At 42.8% G+C, this 21848-nt stretch overlaps 1 protein-coding gene across 1 annotated transcript in view; it reads right to left on the bottom strand.

Annotated features, from left to right (window-relative positions):
- The window catches only part of LOC142102226 (cytochrome P450 2G1-like), a 38044-nt gene that overhangs the window by 6118 nt on the left and 10078 nt on the right, over positions 1-21848 (bottom strand). The window contains exons 3-5 of the mRNA XM_075186944.1: positions 3210-3362; positions 1680-1840; positions 950-1126 (exon numbers count right to left, since the gene is read on the bottom strand). Of these exons, the coding sequence (XP_075043045.1) occupies positions 950-1126; positions 1680-1840; positions 3210-3362 (491 nt within the window). The remainder of the gene's footprint in view (positions 1-949; positions 1127-1679; positions 1841-3209; positions 3363-21848) is intronic.

Below are 21848 nucleotides of genomic sequence, written 5' to 3'. Positions count from 1 at the left end.
TTTGATTCCAGCATCTACTACTATTACAGTAATATAATTTTTCTAAAATGACTTTCCCTATACATTTTAGACAATGCTTCTTAACACCTTTTAGTGCTTACAAGTGCTCTTCTTCTTACCTCTAAGATCTATCTACAGTATAGATCTTCATTAGCCTTTTCTGATAAGCTTTGTGTTTAAGAGTAGTTTAGGAGTAGATCCTGTCCCATTTTATGGGTCTACCAAGGATCAAGGCTCTTCTGTATTTTATTAAGAGTACATCCAGTACCATTTTATGGGCCTACCAAGGATCAAGGCTCTTCTGTATTTTATTAAGAGTACATCCAGTACCATTTTATGGGCCTACCAAGGATCAAGGCTCTTCTGTATTTTATTAAGAGTACATCCTGTACCATGTTATGGCTCTACCAAGGATCAAACTGCATGCAAAACATTATGGGAGTCTAGCTCGGTGGTAGTCATTTTCTCGGCTCATAAAATTCTGATACACCTTATAGCGACGTTATAATAATGAAGACTATAAGAGCGACAAGCACAAAATGTAGACTTACCATTTAACAGAATAGCCACTATTTCCCCCATACTGAATGACCGGCACATGTAAATGTTTAACTAACAATATGTAGAGTGGAATCAAGACTTCTTTCATCCTGCTACTAATATCTCAGTATTCTGCTACTTATCAAAGTGAACTCCTCTCATCGTTTTCTTCTATCATTTTAACAAAAACCTTTACCAAATCACATTTTTGGACAAGAATTAAAAGAAAGAACACATTTTCTAAAGTCTATTTTATTGTTTTTAAAATTGTCTGTTCTTTGGCTGCTATAAATTATGGAATAGTGATTAACATCCATATAATAATTTTTCCATTTTCTTCATATAATTCCCCCACAGAATCCCATAAAATCTATTTTGATGTTGTGCTCCAGGACACATTTATATTTACCTTTTCCATTTTAATCAGGAAAGCGTCAACATAATCTCTTGGATTATTAGGATCCAAAGTCTTCAGGTTCATTTGTACTCTATTATCTACATACTGGTTGAGTTTATTTAGAAGATGACAAATATCCTGGTGACGGCCAGGAATAAATCTCATCAGTCCAGGAAACATCTCATATACCTGGAGATGGAAATTAATGCTATTACATAGAAACATATATAGAGAGATCAAAGTACAGCTTTAGTAAGAATAATGGGCGACATTTCCCAGTTCGTGCTCACAAATTAATCCACGTAAGAAGGAGCAGGAATCACAATAACTTAATGAAACTTTAGTTCAACAATTATTTAGGTGTGGATTATCTGCTAGCTAAGGGCTCTGGATTGCCATTATGGAATTGCAATGCTATGAAAGAAAAGTGAGCTCTAAAACTTTCATCAAAAGCTATTTTGCAACAGAGGGTCCATTTGCTGTTTGCAGGTTTCTTCCTAGACTGTGACTGCTGGTGCTGGAAACACTTTTGGGGGTAGATGGGCAGGAGGCACATCTTTTTGTCATTACTCTTTTTATTATTAAAAGAAACATTCAATGCCAGTCCTCATCATCAAGATGATACCAACTCAGCATCAGGCCAAGGTTTGAGAGTGTAACTCGTCTGGCTGTACTTAGCATCTCAAGCAAGCATCGGTTTTTGCTATATGCATATATTATATAAACATAGTTTCATTTTTACCTGTCCCCAGGCTGAGCTGATAATCACAAATGTTTCATAGATGTAAGACACAATAGCGTGTATGTCCTTGTCCTCATATTCATAACGAGTTCCAAATATGATGGAGAGGATAATGTTGCCAACGGCTCTGCTAATATACTGACGAGCGTCGATGAATGATTCTAGAAGGTATGCATAAAATGTAAAGGTTTTATTCTTTAAACCCAATTGCTATATTAATGGTTACTGTAATCCTATTTTACAAATTGGCTTATATTAGCTATTAGTACAGTAGTAACATTCTCAAATGTAGTAACAACAGCCCATCAAACCAAATGTATGTGCTTTTTTAGGCAAACCTTAAGAAAGTGCAATTGTGAAGAAAATGACAAACTGCAGATCTTAGGGGAATATATATAAAAACATGTTACTAAAACTATTTCTCAAAGTAAATGGAAGTGCCAGCACCACAATATAAGTCTTTGATATGGGAGATTTTAAATACACAGATAACATTATTAGTATTGAAGCTAATGTTTTTGGCAAAGAAAGCAGATTAGTGTCTACCTTAAAAGACAACTGAAGAGAGAGCTTTATTGGACTTGGTAATATCTAATAATAACATATCAAATGTACAAGTAAATAACCAGTTAGGCTGGGTACACACTACAGAAATTCCATATCAGTAATGATTATGACTCTGCACACTCCTTAGAGATCGTTGTACATTGCTGGTCATGAGGGCATACACAATGCAGAATTGAAAGGACATTGTTCCATTTCAGATAGAGATCTCTTATAGTAAGATCACAAGCAGCTCCTTGTCTGTGCCAAAAACACTCAACTGTATAAGTCTATGAGTATCTGCTTATCTGTATCTGAATACTTTTTACATGGAAGGCCAATTGAAGTATCAAATGGAAATTGACAGATATCAAGTCTGAGCCTTTATCCCTTTACCTGATTCAAGGTTGTGCTGTACACTAATTAGATTGAATTGATCACTTTAAATAGTGGATTGAATTTGACATGGAAAACTGTGATCTTACAAGGACCACATTAGAAATTCCACAGATATTCTATTATAGAGGTCATAGACACTATGCTTTATGTTATATGTAGTATGTCATTATGGAATCAATTATGTATGTGTAGAAGAAAATATTGAAGTCCAGTATTAGCCACTGATTGGCTAGACTCACAACTCTTGACATTGGTTCTCGAGATTGACTGGTGAACCAAGTTACAGGCGAAAAATCCAGTGGTCTGAACTAGTGATGTTTGCTTCATCATGTTTAACAGTATAGTAATTCTGCTGCAGAATGCTTTGTGAAGAGAAACTTCTTTACTGGCACCTAGTGAAAAGCCTTTGTTGAGATGGAAATGTGTAATTGAAGTCAAAAAGAACAAAACATGTCCTAAAGGTCTTTCATGACAGCCACATCAAAATACAATTTCTTTGGCAAAACGTAAAGAAGTTTCACTCAAAATCAGCACACGCATTTTTTTTTTTACCCATGTATTTTCTAGTTGTGTCCCTTCTATACTAACCTTGGGTCTTCTTAAACTCTGCCAGAAGGCAACAAATCTCCTCCTGAATGCGAACTTCAATGCTCCTTTTCCCTAAGCCAAAATCCCTCAAACAGGAGACAGAAAACCGACGGAGCTCCTTCCACCTCTCTATGTTGGTAGTAAATATTACACCTGTGGAGAACAAAATAAGTCACACTGTTTACTTTAAGGTGTGTGAGCTGGAAATTATAGTCCTAAAAATGTAACTTGCTAGGAAAATCCAGCAGCCTGTGAATGCAGCCCTTCCGGGTGCAGTCCTCAGATGGACCTTTTAACTGTCCATTCCAAATTCCATAATTTCAAGGAAAAATTTATTATGCAGATTCTGTTACCCATATCAGTCAATACTGGTCATAATTTACAATGTAGCAGAGTGGCTCAGTGTAATATTATTTTTTAAATACATTTGGCTTTGGAGTCTCTGTGGAGGTACACAGTATTGTTCTAGATGACATGCTGACTGGGGCAGGTTGAGGCATCCCATATGCGCGATAATATTGTAGTAATTTTTGTCTGTGCTCAAAACATATTTGAATGAGCTACAAGCTGTGGAGATTGGTCAAACTTGAAAGTGCTCCTTTCTTTGCGAACTGGCTAAAAACATGTAAAAGCAGTGCCACCTCCCTGACCCAATATTTCACATATGCCCTCCCAGCCCACTCCTTGTCATGTATGCCCTCCAATATTCTCCTCTTGCCACATGCCCCAAACCTACACCCTATAGTTTCCTACCTGCGGCAGTATCCAGTGAAGGAAGTCACTGGTCTCGGAAGCAACTCCCACCTCTTCCGCTTCATTTGGGGGGGAATTCAGTATATTGATTATGTCAATGGTACTTTGTACAGATCACTCACATCATGAAGCAACAGCATAAGTTCAGCACACTGCCCACTCCTACATTGAACACTGCAATAGGGTGAGAGCTGCTGGCAGTGGCAAATTAGTATATGACCCCACGTTACATTAATAGACTCCACATATATTGTAGCAGGACCCATTTGCTGCTACAATATATGATCTGCCCCTACATCACATTTATAGGCCCCGCATTTCATAGTTAGCCCAAACCTGCAGCTACATTACATAAATAACCCAACAAAGGGCCACACAATACCTAGATAGCCCCCACTATATCCCACATTACATTAGTTATCTCCGATAGCGTCCACACTACGTTAAGGATACACTTGACATTATGTTAGTGAGGCAATTAGGTATATGTATATATATATATATATATATATATATATATATATATATATATATACATAATTATATTTGATGTATATCATAGACTAGGGTGGTATACATATTGCCTTTTATTGACATGATATATGTGGCCCAATGATGTGAATTTCATTTGATATTATTTTCATTTATGGTGAGCAGCTTGGATAACTGCTATTCCTGAATAATGTTTTCTTAGAAGTAGGTTATTTTTCTACTTCTATATGATAGTATTTACAGCAGCCTATTAGAAATTTGAGGAAAGCTACTCTTTCATTTTTTTCTATCTTGATTACATGGGGTGACCTTAGACCAGTGATGGGCAAACTACGGCCCGCGGGCCAGATCCGGCCCACTTAGAGGTTCTATCCGGCCCGCCAATATTTAAAAAAAATTAATTAAAATATGCATAAAATTATTAGGGCCGACCCTGTGTCAGAACCTTCATTTTTATGCCTTCCCAGCTATTTCCTCCATTACACTTTATTCTGCTTCCTGAAAGGACACTTCGTATGTCAATCACTCAAACACCTGCCCGCCCCCTAATGGCTGAAAGTCACGTGAGAAGAGATGGGCTGGGCCATATACTAAGGCGGATTTCGATTGGCGGCTGTGTTGTCAGTTAGTGGCTCACCAGAAAGACGAATCTGCAACAACCTGCTGAAATAAGTGCTGTGTCTGTACGATCACTGCACTTATAGAGGTAACACTGCTATATAACACCCTCCCATCCCATTCAAAAAATTTGTATTATATATTTCGATATTTGAGTTTTTTAATAAATTATATTGGCCTGCCTAAAGTTTTTCTTTTATATTTGGCCCGCTCCTGAAAATGTTTGCCCATCACTGCCTTAGATTATGAGACCAGGTAATACTGGGAACAAATAAGAGAAAAGCTGCTGGGTTTCTGTAATTTTGTAATGTGCTGGTAGCCTTGGGAAGGGGAAATATGCTGGGGGGGGGCGGGGGTCACTATAGCCAGGAAGGGGTGAACCCAGCAAGAGAGCACACAGGTGCGTGGGAAATGGTGAAATGCCGTGGTACCAGTTAGGATAGATCATATAAAAACAACAAATGTAATCTTAAATATGTAACATTATAACTAACAGGGGTTAGCCTTTAAAAGCCATCGCCGTTTAAAATTTCCCCTGCAAAGTCACTGATTTCCGGTGACTTGCTGAATCCAATTCTTCATATATTTACCCTCTGGACATTTACTGGCAAAGTTTGAAACAGATACAACTGCTTGGGCAATACATTCATGTTGATAGTATTGATCCTCCCATACCATGAGATGTAAAGGAAATTCCAATTGATCAGTTCACAAATTAACAAGATACAGCAAAGGAGGGTACCTAGCATGAAAAAGTTGGTCATAAGGTTTGGTGAGTGAAATACCTAACTAATACCTTAGTGTCGGATTGCTAAGGGACGATATCTAAATTCAAAAAATTTTTGGAGTAATTTTTTAGCTTGAGGAGGGAGGTAAAGGGCAAGCTCTTTTTAGATTTGGAATTGCTCACTTTATTTTCTGAGAGTAAGACAAACTTCTTAAGTTCTACGAATAAATTTGAGAGAGAAATCAGAGACAAGGACTTTAATATCCCTAAAGACATTCCCTCATACACTGCTGCCTCCAAACTTCTCTCTCACTCCTCCTCCCTTGATCTCTCTCAATGGACCTCTTCTCCCTGCCACCGCAGTGGCCACTCCCTTGATCTGGCTTTTTCACACATCGGTACTGTCTCCGACCTCATTAATTCACCTTTTCCTCTCTCAGACCACCATCTCCTCTCTTTTAGCATCTCTACACCCCTCTCTCCATCCCCATTCCCAAAGGTTACTCTCACCAGGCATAATCTTGACCCAGTTGATCCTACCACATTCTCCTCCTCCCTGGCCTCACTCCTCTACCCCATCCCCACTCTTTCTTGCCCCGTTGAGACTGTCCTTTTTTACAATCACACTCTTACCACTGCACTTGACTCTCTTGCCCCGACTATCACCCTAAAGCTTTGTCGGTCCCCGTGTCATTCAAACTTACCCGCTTGTCCAAAAATGCTCCCGCAGTGCAGAACGGCTCTGGAGAAAGTCATGCACTCATGCTGACTTCCTCCACTTCAAGCTCATGCTTGCGCCTTACAGTTTAGCCCTATTGTTCTCTAAACAATCCTTCTTTAAGGCTCTCATTTCTTCCCAATCCTCCAACCCTTGTCGGATTTTTGCCACCTTTAACTTCCTCCTCTCCCCTCCCCCTCTCCCACTCCCCCCATGCTCTCTGCTGTCGACTTTGCTACCCACTTCACCTCCAAGTTTGAATCAATACGTCATGACATCTCCCAGCAGTCCATTCTTATCCCACCCTCTCCCCCCTCCCTGCCCACTCTGTCCCACTTCCTATCTTTCTCTGCGGCTTTTATCTTGCTTCTCCCCTCCCTACTCGCTAGCTCACCCTCCTTCTCTTCCTTCACTCCGGTATGTGCAGATGAATTCCATACCCTTCTCTCTTCCTCACCCCCCTCCACTTGCCCACAGGACCCAATCCCGTCCACTTCCTCTCTCTTGAGACCTGCTCCCACCTTGCCTGCTCCTCAACCTATGCTTCTCCTCTGCAATCTTCCCCTCCTCTTTTAAACATGCTCTTGTCTCCCCCATACTCAAGAAACCATCCCTTGATCCCGCCTCTCTCTCTAATTACCGCCCTATTTCGCTTCTTTCTTTTGCCTCCAAACTCCTTGTACGGGTTGTCTACAACCGTCTCACCTCCTTTCTCTCTTCTCTCTCACTCCTTTACCCATTCTAATCCGGTTTTCGCCCCCTCCACTCCACTGAAACTGCCATCACTAAGGTCACTAATGACCTCCTCTTCGCTAAATCCAAAAGACACTACTCCCTTCTTATCCTTCTTGACCTCTCTGCTGCCTTCGATACCATTGACCACGCACTCCTTTTCCAAACTCTCAAATCTATAGGCCTCTGTAACACCATCCTCTCCTGGTTTTCCTCTCACCTCACCAACCACTTTTTTTCAGCCCCTACACATGACTCTACATCCCCCCTCTTCCATTACCTGTTGGCGTTCCCCAAGGTTCAGTTCTTGGCCCCCTGCTTTTCTCCCTCTACAACTCCTCTCTTGGTGTCCTCATCCGCTCCTTTGACCTCCATTACCACTTCTGTGCTGATGATACCCAAATTTATCTTTCATCCCTGACCTCTCCCTTCCCTTTTGTCTCATGTCTCCTGCTGTCTCTCAGCCATCTCATCTTGGATATCCCAACCCTTCCTTAAACTCAAAATTTCCAAGACTAAACTTATCGTCTTCCCCCTTCCAGGACTCTCCCATCTTCCCCCTCTCTATTTCTGTTAATAACACTACCCTCGTTTCTGTCCCTCAAGTCCGATGCCTTGGGGTCACCTTTGATTCCTCCCTCTCCTTCAAACCTTACCTTCTGTCCCTCTCAAAATCCTGCTCCTTCTTCCTTCAGAATATATACAAGATATATGCCCCTGTCTCACCACGGAAGCCACAAAAACCCTTGTTCACGTGCTTGTAATCTCTCGCCTTGACTACTGTAACCTTCTTCTTTCTGGCCTACCTGATTCTCACCTTGACCCTCTTAAGCCTATCATCAATGCTGCTGCCCACCTCATTTTTCTCTCCCGCCGCTCTATCTCTGCTGTCCCCCTCCAACATTCATTACATTGACTCCCCATGGCCTACAGAATTAAATTTAAACTCCCACCCTCACCTTTAAAGCTCTTAATCAACCCTCCCCTCCCTACATCTCCAATCTCATCTCTACCTACTCTCCTTGCCACCCCTTCCGCTCTGACTTTGACCGCCGCCTCACTACTTTACTGATCACCTCTTCCCACTCCCGTCTCCAGGACTTTGCCCGGGTTGCTCTCCAGCTGTTTAAAGATTGTCTACATTCCATCAGGTTAGCATCTACTCTCAAAGGCTTCAAATGTGCCCTTAAGACTCATTTCTTTATTCAAATCTATCAGTCCTCCTCCTAACTCCCTTGCCCTGGCTCTCTTCTCCAGTTAGTACCACCCTATTTGTGTCTGCCCCTTTCCTTTAGGCTGTAAACTCTCAGGAGCAAGGCCCTCTTCCCTTGTGTGCTTATTTTCTACTATTACATCACCCTCTGTATCTCTTGGCCTGCTTCCCTAGCCCTGTTTTCTTAAGCTTCGGCCTACCACTCGCTGATTTCTACCATCACTTTCACTCATTGTCACGCTTTCATATTTTGTTCTTTATGTATCATGTTGTGTCATGGGTCACTGTTTTCTGTATATGTGATGTACGGCGCTGCGGACCCTTTGTGGCGCATTATAAATTAAAGATAATAATAAAAATAATAATGGTTCACCACATGAGTACCAATAGTGTCGAAAAAAAATTAGTACAGAATTTAGGCTGGTGGAAATGGGAGTGAGCAGGCGTAAGGGTGTAGAGGAGGAAGTGGACAATTAACCTCTCAAAGAAGGCGGAACAGCCGCTAAGGTTGAGTCCAAGGAAAGGAGAGCAAGACGTTCTTTCTGAGTTATTACAGGCCGGTTGAACTCAAAGTTTGGGAATGCTAATTTGTGTAATTGTAATGACCTATAATGAGAGGTTAACGACTATCCTGTCTCCTTTTTCACAATTACCATTTTAAGAGGGGTGGGACTGGACAAGTAGGCATCGATCCTGCCCACCTTGAAATGTAAAATATTGTACAACAAAAGCATCAAGTTAAAAATAATACAATATAACAGTAAACCAATATAACATGTTAAAATGAACAGAAAACAACATAATAGGTATCAAAGCTAGACATGTAAGCCATGGAACTACTGTGATTGTAGAGAAATTACATTTTTCAGGACTTCGAGATCTCCCTCCCGGTGTCCAGGATATTGTGAATATTTGGGGTTGTAGTTACTGTCACAGCTCTGAGTTTACAGATCATGAGCACAGAGAGTGGATGGATGAAGAATGCAGTCCAAGATGCGAACATAACATTTCTGAAAACAGTGCAGGTCAAATATACTCTATAGAGAATAATAGCGAACTAAAACATGAGTTAGTCATAACATTATAAGAACAATAAGCTGATGAGAAGTAACAGATAAAATTACAGTATTAAGTAGATGGGGCGTAGTGTTAAGTGGACTCTACTGTTCTGGAGAAGCATCAGCGACGAAGCTAGTCCCTGCCTTAATTACGATCCCAGGCAGTTAAATGGCAGTTCCCAGCTTCCACAATCAGCTGAAATAGAAAACCCCATTTATATCTGTGGCCATTTTCACGTAATGTCCTTGACACCTCTTGAAGTTCCTAGCGTTTGTGTATATATATCGTGGAAGGTGCTAAGTCTCAAAATATCTGGATCTTGGATTCTTCAAAGAAGATATGAAATGTTCCTGCAGACTTTAATCATTCTATCCTTCACTTTAAATTATAGGAATTTGAGAATAACATCTCTAGGCGGTTCAGAGTATTTAGGTTTGGGGCGAAAGGCGATATGTGTACGTTCAATTAGAATGTAGTAATATGATCACTCAGGAACGGTCAACTGGAATAGGTGGATTAAATCGGATTAAATAGGGCTCAAGGTGTTGTATTTCATTTAACTCTGGTACATTTCAAATCCTATGGTTGTTCCTCAATTCTCAAAGTCTTCTTTTTTTTCCTTTACAAATGCAAGCTCTCTATGTACTTCACTATGTACTTCTCTATGTACTTCACTTCACTGGGTGAACTCATCAGCTCCTTCGGCCTCAAGTACCAGCCCTCCTTTGCCCCTCACATTCAGTCTCTTGCCAAATCCTGCCGCTTCCAGCTACGCAACATTGTCCGCATTCGGCCCTTCCTCTCCCAGGATGCCACCAAATCTCTCATCCACTCTCTGATTATCTCCCGCTTGGACTACTGCAATCTTCTCCTTATCGGCCTCCCCCTCTCTCATCTCACTCCTCTTCGATCTGTACTCAACGCTGCTGCTAGGCTCATCTTCCTTTCTCGTCTTTCCACGTCTGTCTCCCCACTCTACCAAGCCCTCCACTGGCTCCCCTTCCCCTACATAATCCTTTTCAAGCTCCTCACTCTGACTTACAAGGCCCTCACCAACTCCACTGCTCCCTACATCTCCAACCTCATCTCTATTCACACTCCATCCCGCCCACTGCGATCGTCCAATGATCGTTGCCTTTCTTCCCCTCTGATTACCTCTTCTCACTTAAGTATCCAAGACTTCTCCCACTCCGCTCCCCTTCATTGGAACAAGCTTCCCCACTCCATTAGAACTTCCCTTATTCTATCCTCTTTAAAAACCCACATTTTCTTAAAAGCCTTCCAATCACCTGCCTAACCTCCCTCCTGTCGGCTACCTCTCCCTCTCTTCCCTTCTTCCCTTCTCCCCCCCTCCTCGACTTCGTCTCCGCTTCACCCATCTCTCTGTCTCACTCTTGTGTCTCTGCCTGTCTTCCCCTCCCTTTAGATTGTACGCTCCTTTGAGCAGGGCTCTCCTACCTCCTGTTTCCACCACTTTTAACTTCGCTCTCCAGCTACTCAGCTAACCTTCTCTCGGACCTTCTGCCCTCCGACTCCTCTCACTTCTTTCTGTTCCTCTTCTGTGGCTCTTAAACTATCATCCGCGCCCACCCTATTGGGCTCAAGTTACCAGCCTGTTCTGACTATCCCCCACCCTCTCTTTCTAGCTGTGCTTTGAGCTCCCAGAGTTATAATGCTTACTGTTATTTGTACTGTGCTGTTTCATCTTTTACTGTGCCATTGTTTGTCCTTTACGGCGCTACGGATACTTTGAGGCGCCCTATAAATAAAAATTAATAGTAATAATAATAATGATAATATGTAGATAGTCTATGTCTTGAGTTGTCTCGTTCAACATCTTAGTGTGAAAGTCCACTTTGTTCTCTGTAGACGCAGAGTTAACTCATCATAGTTTGGATAGTAACCAGTGCACCTTTGTTGTTTGCTGTTGCTCAAGGAGTTGTTTGAGGCCAGAACTGTCTCGAAACCGCAGGTACAGGAGAGTCCTGATGCATCATATGTTGTAGTATACGTGTTTGTTTTCCCTTTTTACTTACTCTGGAACTAGTTTTCTGTATGATGCATGATAGTGTAGTAAACAATGATTAATTAGCGTAGATATTTCTGGGTAGGCAGAGGTAATGAAAATTACTCTGAATACATTTAGAAGAGACTGCAATTTTGTAATAGGTAAAGTCAGTGAAGAAAATACAGTCAGATGAAATAGTGCAGGTACGGTTACAGACTGTGTATGGAGTGCCACCTACCCACTTGCTGGTGATGTTGTGCCATAAAGCAGAATATAACAATTGCAGATATGTGTGCTGTATTCTTGGTGAATTGAGAATGTAGAGCTATCAAAAATATTGCACACGCAGGGGTGCTAAAAGAGATCTGAAGCTTTAGAGATGTTAGGTAAGTGTATAAATTCCTCTGCCAGTGGCACACTTATTTAAGGCACAGCAGACAATAGATACACTACAAACGTAGATGCAGTAGTTGGGGAGAATATAGAATTGTCGCTAGTACAGTTGTTAAGTAGTGCTAACTGTGTTATGAACATCTCCTTCTAGACTCTGGAGAAAGTTCCAGTGAGATCGGGTGGAGGTCTGAGATGAAAGAGGGGAGGAGGTGTGGTTGTCTCTCCAGGAGCTTTGATAAGAAAGGGTATCTAAAGGGACTCCATTGCTGGCTTCCATGATATGAAGGGAGTACATAGCCTGTGTGTGTCCCCACTCAAAAGGTCCAGTGATTTGGGCCACACATCTGTGCCAGCGGCTGACTTTGCAGGCTGTCAAGCCAAATTGATGAGCCTGAGGGGCAGCAGAATTGGGTCAGGTTTCCGTTACTACTCAATATCTGGTCATTCAGCCCTGCCAAGATTCTAGCTGGTCCAATGTGCAATATGATGCAGTGCATGCCCTTGTGTTTCAAACTCCCATTGTCCTATACAATGTAAGCTTGCGAGCAGGGTTCTCTTACCACTCTGTCTGTATGTATTCCCCAGTTTTGTCTTATTAATGTTTGTTCCCAATTGTAAAGCGCTATGGAATTTGCTGGCGCTATATAAATAATTGTTGATGATGATGATGATGATGAAGATTATAAAGTCATTGGAAATCAGAGCCAAGTGGGTAATTATAAGTCAACATAACTTCTGACTCAGATTGGTAAAATTTGGAACTGTCAGATTCAATAGAATCTGAAACGCAGGTCTCTACATGGGATCGTTGGAGCATGATGACCTCCATAATAGTGTCCTTGCGACCAGTACTAGACTCCATCCCAGTTTTTACAGGTTCAGTCTACTTAGTAGGCAGGAAACAGGGAAACTCCCAATGTATAACTTTTCTTGTCAGAAGTATAGGAATAGCACACAGCAACAGGAACACAGCACAGTAATGAGCACACAGCAAATAGGTACCCAGCAAGCAATAGCAGTCTTCTGACTGTTCAGGCCTAGTTAACAACACTAGACCTGGCAGAGGGTTCACAGAGTTTAATATTCAAGTAGACCAACTCACTCTGACCTAAAGACATAAGCCTTTATATCTGATTCTGTCATGATGCTCTGAAAAGTACTCAGAGAGCAAAAAAAGCTATTAAACAATATTGTGTGGCAGTAGCTGGTTTGAGAAAGGGGCAGAGCTATTAGACTCTCCAAACATTGAACCCCTCCCACACATGTGGCAAATGTCCACACTGACACAAAAAGTCATCATCAAATGAGCATAATTAAGGTTGTCGTATCACCAGAATGAGTGTTTGGGACAGGACCATACACCAATTGTATGACACATACCAGAGCTGATATTGTAAGTACTATGCGTTCAGTTTAACATGTTATATTAGTCGTTGAAATAAAAGCTGTTAATGGACCTAATCTACAATGGGTTTTTTAGCACAGGAGTCAGTGGAGTCTCAAGCCAGGGGGTAAATGTATTAACCTGCAACTCTAGCAAATCACCAATATTTAGCGACTTTGAAAACATAATTTAAAATAAAGTTTTGCCTTTAAACATTAAAATATTTGGATGAAGTAGGCTAAATTAATTTAATATTGCTTTAGCGTGCGATCGCAATTAGTATGCCACGTATAATGACGCAATCACACGGATTAATAACATACACATTAACATTCACACTTATACTTGTAAATAATACACATTTATTAAGGTTCCAATATTTATATATTAGTAAAATGTATTTGAGATTATTTACACTTAGATAAAACTACAGTAAAGGTAATTATGGTTCAGGTCAGGTCCACAGAAATGTGTGGAGTTTGGTCTCATATTAAAGCTTATTTAACCTGCATTAACCGGGTTTTGACAGAGTAGCGATCACAGATTAATACTCAAAAGTAGTTTGTTTATTCGTCTGTTTAAACTGTTTTTTGACGGGAAGACATGTAGGCAACAGTTTACGCGTACTTGCCAACTCTCCCAAAATCGGGTTGGTCTCACGGACTCCATTGAGAGCTGGCAAATCTCCCGCATCCCGCAATTACGGGTCTAAAATGACTCGATTTGCGGTGAATCGCATCATTTTGGCCTGCCCCCCACCCCCACGACAAAACAGCATATTTGACGCGGGGACGGGGCCAAAATGATGCGATTCACCATGTCCCGCCCCCTCCCGCCCTCTAGACACACTGTTCTCCCAAATATTACTTGCCAAAGGTAGGCAAGTATGAGTTGGAGTAAGTTGCCCCCACCTTTGAGAAGAGATCAAATGAACTAACCTATGAGCAGCAGTCTACTTAACCCTGGACCAATGAAGACCTGTCTTGGAGTTATCTGTGTATATTCGGGACATCATCCCTGTTTATGTTAATTCAAACTGCATATAAACAAGCCCTCGGCCAGTGTTAGATCTCTCTCTTCCTGACTGTAGATTGAAAGGCTGAATATGGACCTGGGCCCAAAATGCGCTTGCGTAATGTAATGTTTGCAGTTTATACTTTCCTGTTTATTGTTATACCTTTTATGCATTATTATGGCTTGCTGTAAATCCTGCTATCTTTTGCTATTAAATCTCTTTGTGTGTTGAACCACAATAATCACATTGGAAAATGTTTATTGGTAGCAACAAAACGAACATCACTACACATTCATGTTTTAAGTTATGCCGGCATAGTCGCCGAATATTGGCGATTTGCTAGAATCGCAGGTTAATACATTTACCTCTAGATTTCTAGAATGTTATGATCTGGTAACAGAGGTCTTAGCTGGGAACAGAGGAATGATTCCTGAATTAAGTCCCTATATATACGCTCAGGGCATGGGATACATCATTAGAGGAGCACATTTCTGATCGTATTTCATAGGGGTTATACCAATTTTTTCCTTTAACTATTAACAAGTACAGTCATCTTATAAAGGATACCAATAATTATTTCCATAACTATCTCTGAACAGTTGCAAAATGCATTAATTTACTAAAGACAAAAACTGTTCCAAGTATTGCTAACAGCTGCTTGTTTAACACAGCACTTGGTGTGGCCCATGAACATGCTCAGATCTGTCTGTACAACAGGGAACATAGTTCATTTACTATGGAACCACATAGTATAGGTACTCATTTTATTGAAATTTCATTTTTATATACTGCAAACTTTTTCATATAAGTGATTTTATATATTTGCCTCTTAAATACGTCTATGTTGCTTTTTGTATTAAAAATTTAGCATAATGTTTAAGACATTGGGGATTCCAGGAGTATATAGAAAAATCCCTGGGCAGTCCTTGAGATTCTGAGACAAGTCCCACTTCCCAGCAATTAGCAGTTGAGAACACAATGCTAAGAGATTACACAAAGAAAGCAGAACTCTTTCATGTAATACCAGAAAATTAGTGCACTACCAGATTGAAAGGAATTTTGCGTGCTGCTTGGGACCTAGAGCAACCCCTCTTCTCTAGACAATCACCCATTTAAACAATTAATTCCAAGCGCACAGCTATAAGGTCTACTAATATGTCACTCACCGGACTGTGAGTGCTTCTTCCCGGACATTTAGGAACCGTGGCCGTCCTCCATCCTGAGGGACTGCGCATGCGCAGCCCTTGCTATACCTCCAGTGTATGTTCCTTTAACTTAATTGGCAGATCAGGCAACCTCCCTATATTAAGCACCTGTGGTCATCACCACATTGCCTGATCTTGGAGTCTCATTCCCCATGAGTCTCTGAAGGTGTTCCTGTGTTTCCTCGTTTATTCAGCCCAGCTGATTCCTGTGGTTTCCAAACCACTTCTACCTCTGTGGTTTCCAAACCACTTCTACTACTGTGGTTCCCATACCACTTCTACCATCTACTGTTTCATCGTGACTGTGAGCTGATTCCTATCCGCTGCCTCCGTGCACTACAGTCTTCTAATCACTTCAACTCTACCATGCATCATTAGGACTGTTAGCTGATGCCTATCCGCTGCCTCCGTGCACTACAGTCTTTCATTCACATCCACTCACCTGTTCATGATTGTGACTGCCAGCTGATTCCTATCCGCTGCCTCCGTGCACTACAGGCTTCAACCTGCAACTCGTCTGTGTTTCATCATCGTGACTGTTTGGCTGATTCCTATCCGCTGCCTCCGTGCACTACAGTCTTCAACCTGCAACCCGTCTGTGTTTCATCGTCGTGACTGCTAGCTGATTCCTATCCGCTGCCTCCGTGCACTACAGTCTTCAACCTGCAACCCGTCTGTGTTTCATCGTGACTGTTTGGCTGATTCCTATCCGCTGCCCCTGTGCGCTTCAGTCTTCAGCTCTTGTCTACTCTCCCGTGTTTCCTTGAGTCTGCTGCCACTATTGCTACCCGCTACTCTCCGTGACCAACTGTTCCAGTTCAACTCTGCTCCGGTGTCCCATCGTTACTGCACCTGCTGGTTGCTATTGGCTACCTCCGTGTTCCCGCAGAGACCCGCTGCTGTTACTTCTCAGCGCTACTCATCCATCTACTGCTGATCCGCTCTCCACGCCTTCCTGTGTTCCCTGCTGGTCTACCTACCTGTGCTCTGCACCTGCTAGACCACCGCTTCACCCATCCAGGGACTTTGGATCCTGCCGGCCTCCTGCCCTTCAGGTATCGCTGCACTCCTGTCTGACTGCTTCTCCTGAACCACGGTATGCATACTTCCCATTGACTGTGCTGTGTATTGCATACCTTGCTGGACTGTGTTGGTTCTCCTCTGGAGTGTACTATCTGCTGACTCTATTGCCATCATTGACTGTGTTATCTCATGCTGGATTACTTCAAGAGACTTTCTATATTGGCAGTGTTGTTCAGTCATTTATACATTTATATTGTGCATATTACTGTGGATCAAAGTCAAGGTGCCCGTGTATATATTGTGTTGCAGTCTCTCCCCGTGCACCTCCTCACATATATATTCAGTGGTACAACTTGCTAGTGGCAGACCACTGACTCCTGTTTACAGTTTCACCCGTTCCAGTATCCTCTCACATAGCAGTGGTACAACTTGCTATCCGCAGACCGCTGACTCTCATCACCTCCTCGTTTCTGTTGGACATTCCTCCTCACTATAGCAGTGGTACAACTTGCTACCGCAGACCACTGACTACCTTCACGTGTCCTTTGTCCATACAGTTCCTCGTGTATTACTACCTCCATATTGCCAGTGCTGCTAGTCATAGACTTTCCTGAGCATCTCATCATCTGCTATTTCCTGTTCCGTGATCACCCTGCTACCAGAGTACCATAATACCACCTATACTGCTCTGGTAAGCCTATCACCTGGTGATCCCTGGGTAAAGACTCCTAGTGCCCGTGACAGTAAGATCAGGCCATGACAGACCCAGATACGGAACCTACCGCTAAAGAGATGCTGCAGCATCTGGTCAGCCGTGTGGAGCAACAGGATGCTCGCCAACAGCTGTTACTTCAATGTTACCAATCATTAACCTCCCAAGGAACATCTGGACAGACTGTTACAGCTAATATTGAAGCTCCTGTGCTTTCCTCCGTTTCCCCAGTGCCATCCCAGGTGTCTACAGCTCCTACGCTTCACCTGCCTACTCCGTCAAAATATGACGGGGACCCCAAAACTTGTAGAGGTTTCCTTAACCAATGTTCAGTCCATTTTGAACTCCAACCTCAAAATTTTTCTACCCATCGTTCCAGAGTGGCCTATCTTATCTCATTGTTTTCGGGACAAGCCCTGGCTTGGGCCTCCCCCCTGTGGGAAAGAAACGATCCAATTCTACAAGATAGTGCCAAATTCATTTCCACGTTCCGAAGTGTGTTCGATGAACCAGGTCGTGTGACCTCCGCTGCTTCCAGCATTCTTCGTTTGCGACAAGGCTCCCATACAGTAGGACAGTATGTCATTCAATTTAGGATCTTAGCCTCTGAACTTCAGTGGAACACTGAAGCATTAGTTGCCGCCTTCTGGCAGGGGCTCTCCGATAAAATTAAAGATGCACTGACTACCCAAGAGCTTCCTTCGTCACTAGAAGATTTGATCTCTCTTTGCCATCGTGTAGATATGAGATTTCGTGAAAGAGAGTCTGAGAAAACAACAGCTGTCAAAGCACCTCTTCGTTTAAACCCTCAATTTCGTCCAGCTCCATCCTCTGTGATTCCCATGGAGATAGGACGTTCCAAATTATCTTCAGAGGAAAGGAAACGAAGAGTAAAGAATAGACTCTGTATCTATTGTGCTGATTCCACGCATATGCTCAGCTCTTGCCCTAAGAGATCGGGAAATGCCAGGCCCTAACTAGTTCTGGAGAGGTGAAGTTAGGGTCCCTGGAGTCCTCTCCATTGTCTATGAAATCTAAAGTCTGCGCTTTTGATGTTACGATTTCCTTTGCTACCAAATCCTTTGAGTCACAGGCATTGATTGATTCCGGAGCAGCAGGAAATTTCATTTCTAAATCACTAGTGAATCAATGGTCCCTACCAGTGATCACTTTAAAAACACCCATTACTGTGACGGCTATAGATGGATCACGCCTCATCAATGGTCTCATCACCCAGAGTACGTCTCCAGTAACCCTTCAGATTGGTGTACTACACCATGAAGAAATTTCGTTTTTAATTCTTCCAGTTACGACAAGTCCGATTGTCTTAGGCCTTCCATGGCTTCAGTGTCACTCTCCCCAGATTGACTGGCGCACCCCTCAAGTTACGTCTTGGGGGTCTGAATGTCACCATCGTTGTCTCTCTCAAGTTATTCCTCTTAAAGTACAGCGATCTTCCATCTCATCTTCCTCCCCGGGACTCCCTCCTCAGTATGCTTCATTTGCCGATGTGTTTGATAAAGCTCAGTCTGAACGTCTTCCTCCTCATCGTTCTTGGGATTGTCCAATCGACCTTCTACCTGGCAAGACTCCTCCCAGGGGTCGGGTCTATCCTCTCTCGTTACCTGAAACTCAAGCCACATCTGAGTACATGCAGGAGAATCTCCAGCGTGGGTTCATTCGACCTTCCACCTCTCCCGCTGGAGCTGGGTTCTTCTTCGTCAAAAAGAAGGATGGATCATTACGCCCTTGTATAGATTTTCGTGGACTCAACGCCATTACTATCAAGAATCGGTATCCCATTCCGCTGATCACTGAGCTATTTGATCGCATCAAGGGAGCTCGGATATTTACTAAGTTGGATCTTCGTGGTGCTTACAATTTAATTAGAATCCGTTCCGGTGACGAATGGAAGACCGCGTTTAACACCAGAGATGGGCATTACGAATATTTAGTAATGCCCTTCGGGCTGTGTAATGCCCCCGCTGTTTTCCAGGGTTTCATCAATGAGATCTTTCGGGACTTATTATATGTATGTGTCGTTGTCTACCTAGACGACATATTGATCTTCTCACAGGACCTGCCTTCTCATCACCAACATGTGGCAGAGGTCCTCTCCAGACTACGGAAAAACTCGTTGTTCTGTAAATTGGAAAAATGTTCATTCGAGTTACCCCAGATTCCATTCTTGGGGTATATAGTTTCCGGAGTTGGCCTGAAGATGGATCCAGACAAAGTAAATGCTGTACTACATTGGCCTCAGCCAACTACTCTTCGTGCCATCCAGCGTTTCTTAGGTTTTGCCAATTACTATAGACGCTTCATTCAAGACTTTTCATCCATTGCATCTCCCATTGTGGCCCTAACTCGGAAAGGGGCTAATACTAAGCAATGGTCATCTGAGGCTCTCCAAGCCTTTCAAATCCTCAAAGAGGCCTTCTCGTCTGCTCCCATTCTGCGACAGCCTGATGTGACACTCCCCTTCTTCCTAGAAGTAGATGCCTCTAATGTGGGCTTAGGAGCTATTCTCTCCCAACGCTCGGAGCAACAAAAATTACATCCTTGTGCCTTCTACTCTCGGGGTCTTCTGCCCGCAGAAAAAAATTATACTATCGGGGACAAGGAGTTGCTGGCCATCAAAGCTGCATTAGAGGAATGGAGATACTTGTTGGAAGGAGCTCGCCATCCGGTGACGATCTTCACGGATCATAAGAACTTGTCATATTTGCAATCTGCTCAATGCTTGAACCCTCGTCAAGCAAGATGGTCTCTTTTCTTTTCCCGTTTTGAATTAATTATAACCTTCAAACCAGCCGCTAAGAACAAGAAAGCTGACGCTCTATCTCGAGCTTTTGTGACGTCCTCTGATGTAGAAGAGGTTCCCAACCATGCTATTCTAGACCCCAAATGTATTTCTCTGGCTGCTTCATCCACCAAAATGCTACCATTTGGGAAGACCCTTGTGCCTCCTACTCTGAGGAGGAAAATCCTTTCGTGGTTCCATGCCTCTCGTTTTTCTGGACACGCCGGTGAACACAAGACCTTTGAGATTCTCTCTCGTAGTTACTGGTGGCCTTCAATGAGGAGAGACGTCAAAGAGTTTATTGCTTCCTGTGATTTATGTTCTCAGTTCAAATCCTCCCGCAGAACTCCAGCAGGGTTGCTGCGACCACTACCCATTCCGTCCAAGCCTTGGACCCATATTAGTATGGATTTCGTTACTGATTTGCCACCAAGTAAGAATCACAATACTATTTGGGTAGTGGTAGACAGATTTTCGAAGATGGCCCATTTCGTCCCTCTGTCCGGTTTACCTTCCTCGTCTACTCTGGCTGAACATTTCATTAAAGAAATCTTCCGCATCCATGGATGTCCGTCTGAGATTGTGTCGGATAGAGGAGTACAATTCGTTTCCAGATTCTGGCGGGCCCTTTGTAAAACCTTGGGCATACGATTAGCACTCTCATCGTCTTACCATCCGCAATCTAACGGACAAACGGAACGAGTCAATCAAGATCTTGAGACTTTTATTAGGATGTTCTCTTCAGCCAACCAAGACAACTGGGTAGAATTGCTCCCTTGGGCTGAATTCGCCCATAACAACATGTACCATGAGTCATCATCCAAAACTCCATTCTTTGTGGTCTACGGTCACCATCCGTCTTTTCCGGAATTTCCTGCCCTCCCGCCCACCCAAGTTCCTGCTGTGGAGACTGCTTGTCAAACCTTCAAAAATATCTGGTCTCAGGTCAAAACCTGTTTAAAGAAGACATCTAATAAATATAAGTCTTTCGCAGATAAGAAGAGGCGGGCTATTCCACCACTAAAAATTGGAGATCGTGTCTGGTTATCTACCAAAAATATTCGTTTGAAGGTTCCATCTATGAAATTCGCCCCTCGTTTTATTGGTCCATATAGGATCATTCAAGTTATCAATCCAGTATGTGTTAAACTTCTTCTTCCTAAGAATCTTCGGATTTCCAATGCCTTCCATGTGTCCTTGCTCAAACCTCTCATCATCAACCGTTTCTCGACTCCTCCCTCAGCACCGCAGCCAGTTCAAGTTCATCAGGAGGAGGATTTCGAGATTACTGAGGTATTGGATGCAAAAATTTCGCGAGGAGTCCTCCGTTTCCTCGTTCATTGGAAGGGCTTTGGTCCTGAAGAGCGTTCATGGATCAAAGCTGAAGATCTTAATGCTCCTGCCCTTCTGAAGAAGTTTTATTCTAAAAATCCGGACAAGCCCGGTTCCAGGCGTTCTGTGCCCACCTTTAAAAGGGGGGGTACTGTCACTCACCGGACTGTGAGTGCTTCTTCCCGGACATTTAGGAACCGTGGCCGTCCTCCATCCTGAGGGACTGCGCATGCGCAGCCCTTGCTATACCTCCAGTGTATGTTCCTTTAACTTAATTGGCAGATCAGGCAACCTCCCTATATTAAGCACCTGTGGTCATCACCACATTGCCTGATCTTGGAGTCTCATTCCCCATGAGTCTCTGAAGGTGTTCCTGTGTTTCCTCGTTTATTCAGCCCAGCTGATTCCTGTGGTTTCCAAACCACTTCTACCTCTGTGGTTTCCAAACCACT

The sequence above is a fragment of the Mixophyes fleayi genome, chromosome 9 (assembly GCF_038048845.1).
Source record: "Mixophyes fleayi isolate aMixFle1 chromosome 9, aMixFle1.hap1, whole genome shotgun sequence".
Taxonomy (NCBI): Eukaryota; Metazoa; Chordata; class Amphibia; order Anura; family Limnodynastidae; genus Mixophyes; species Mixophyes fleayi.
Note: the sequence above shows the minus strand (reverse complement) of the source record. Positions and strands in the feature narration are given on the sequence as shown.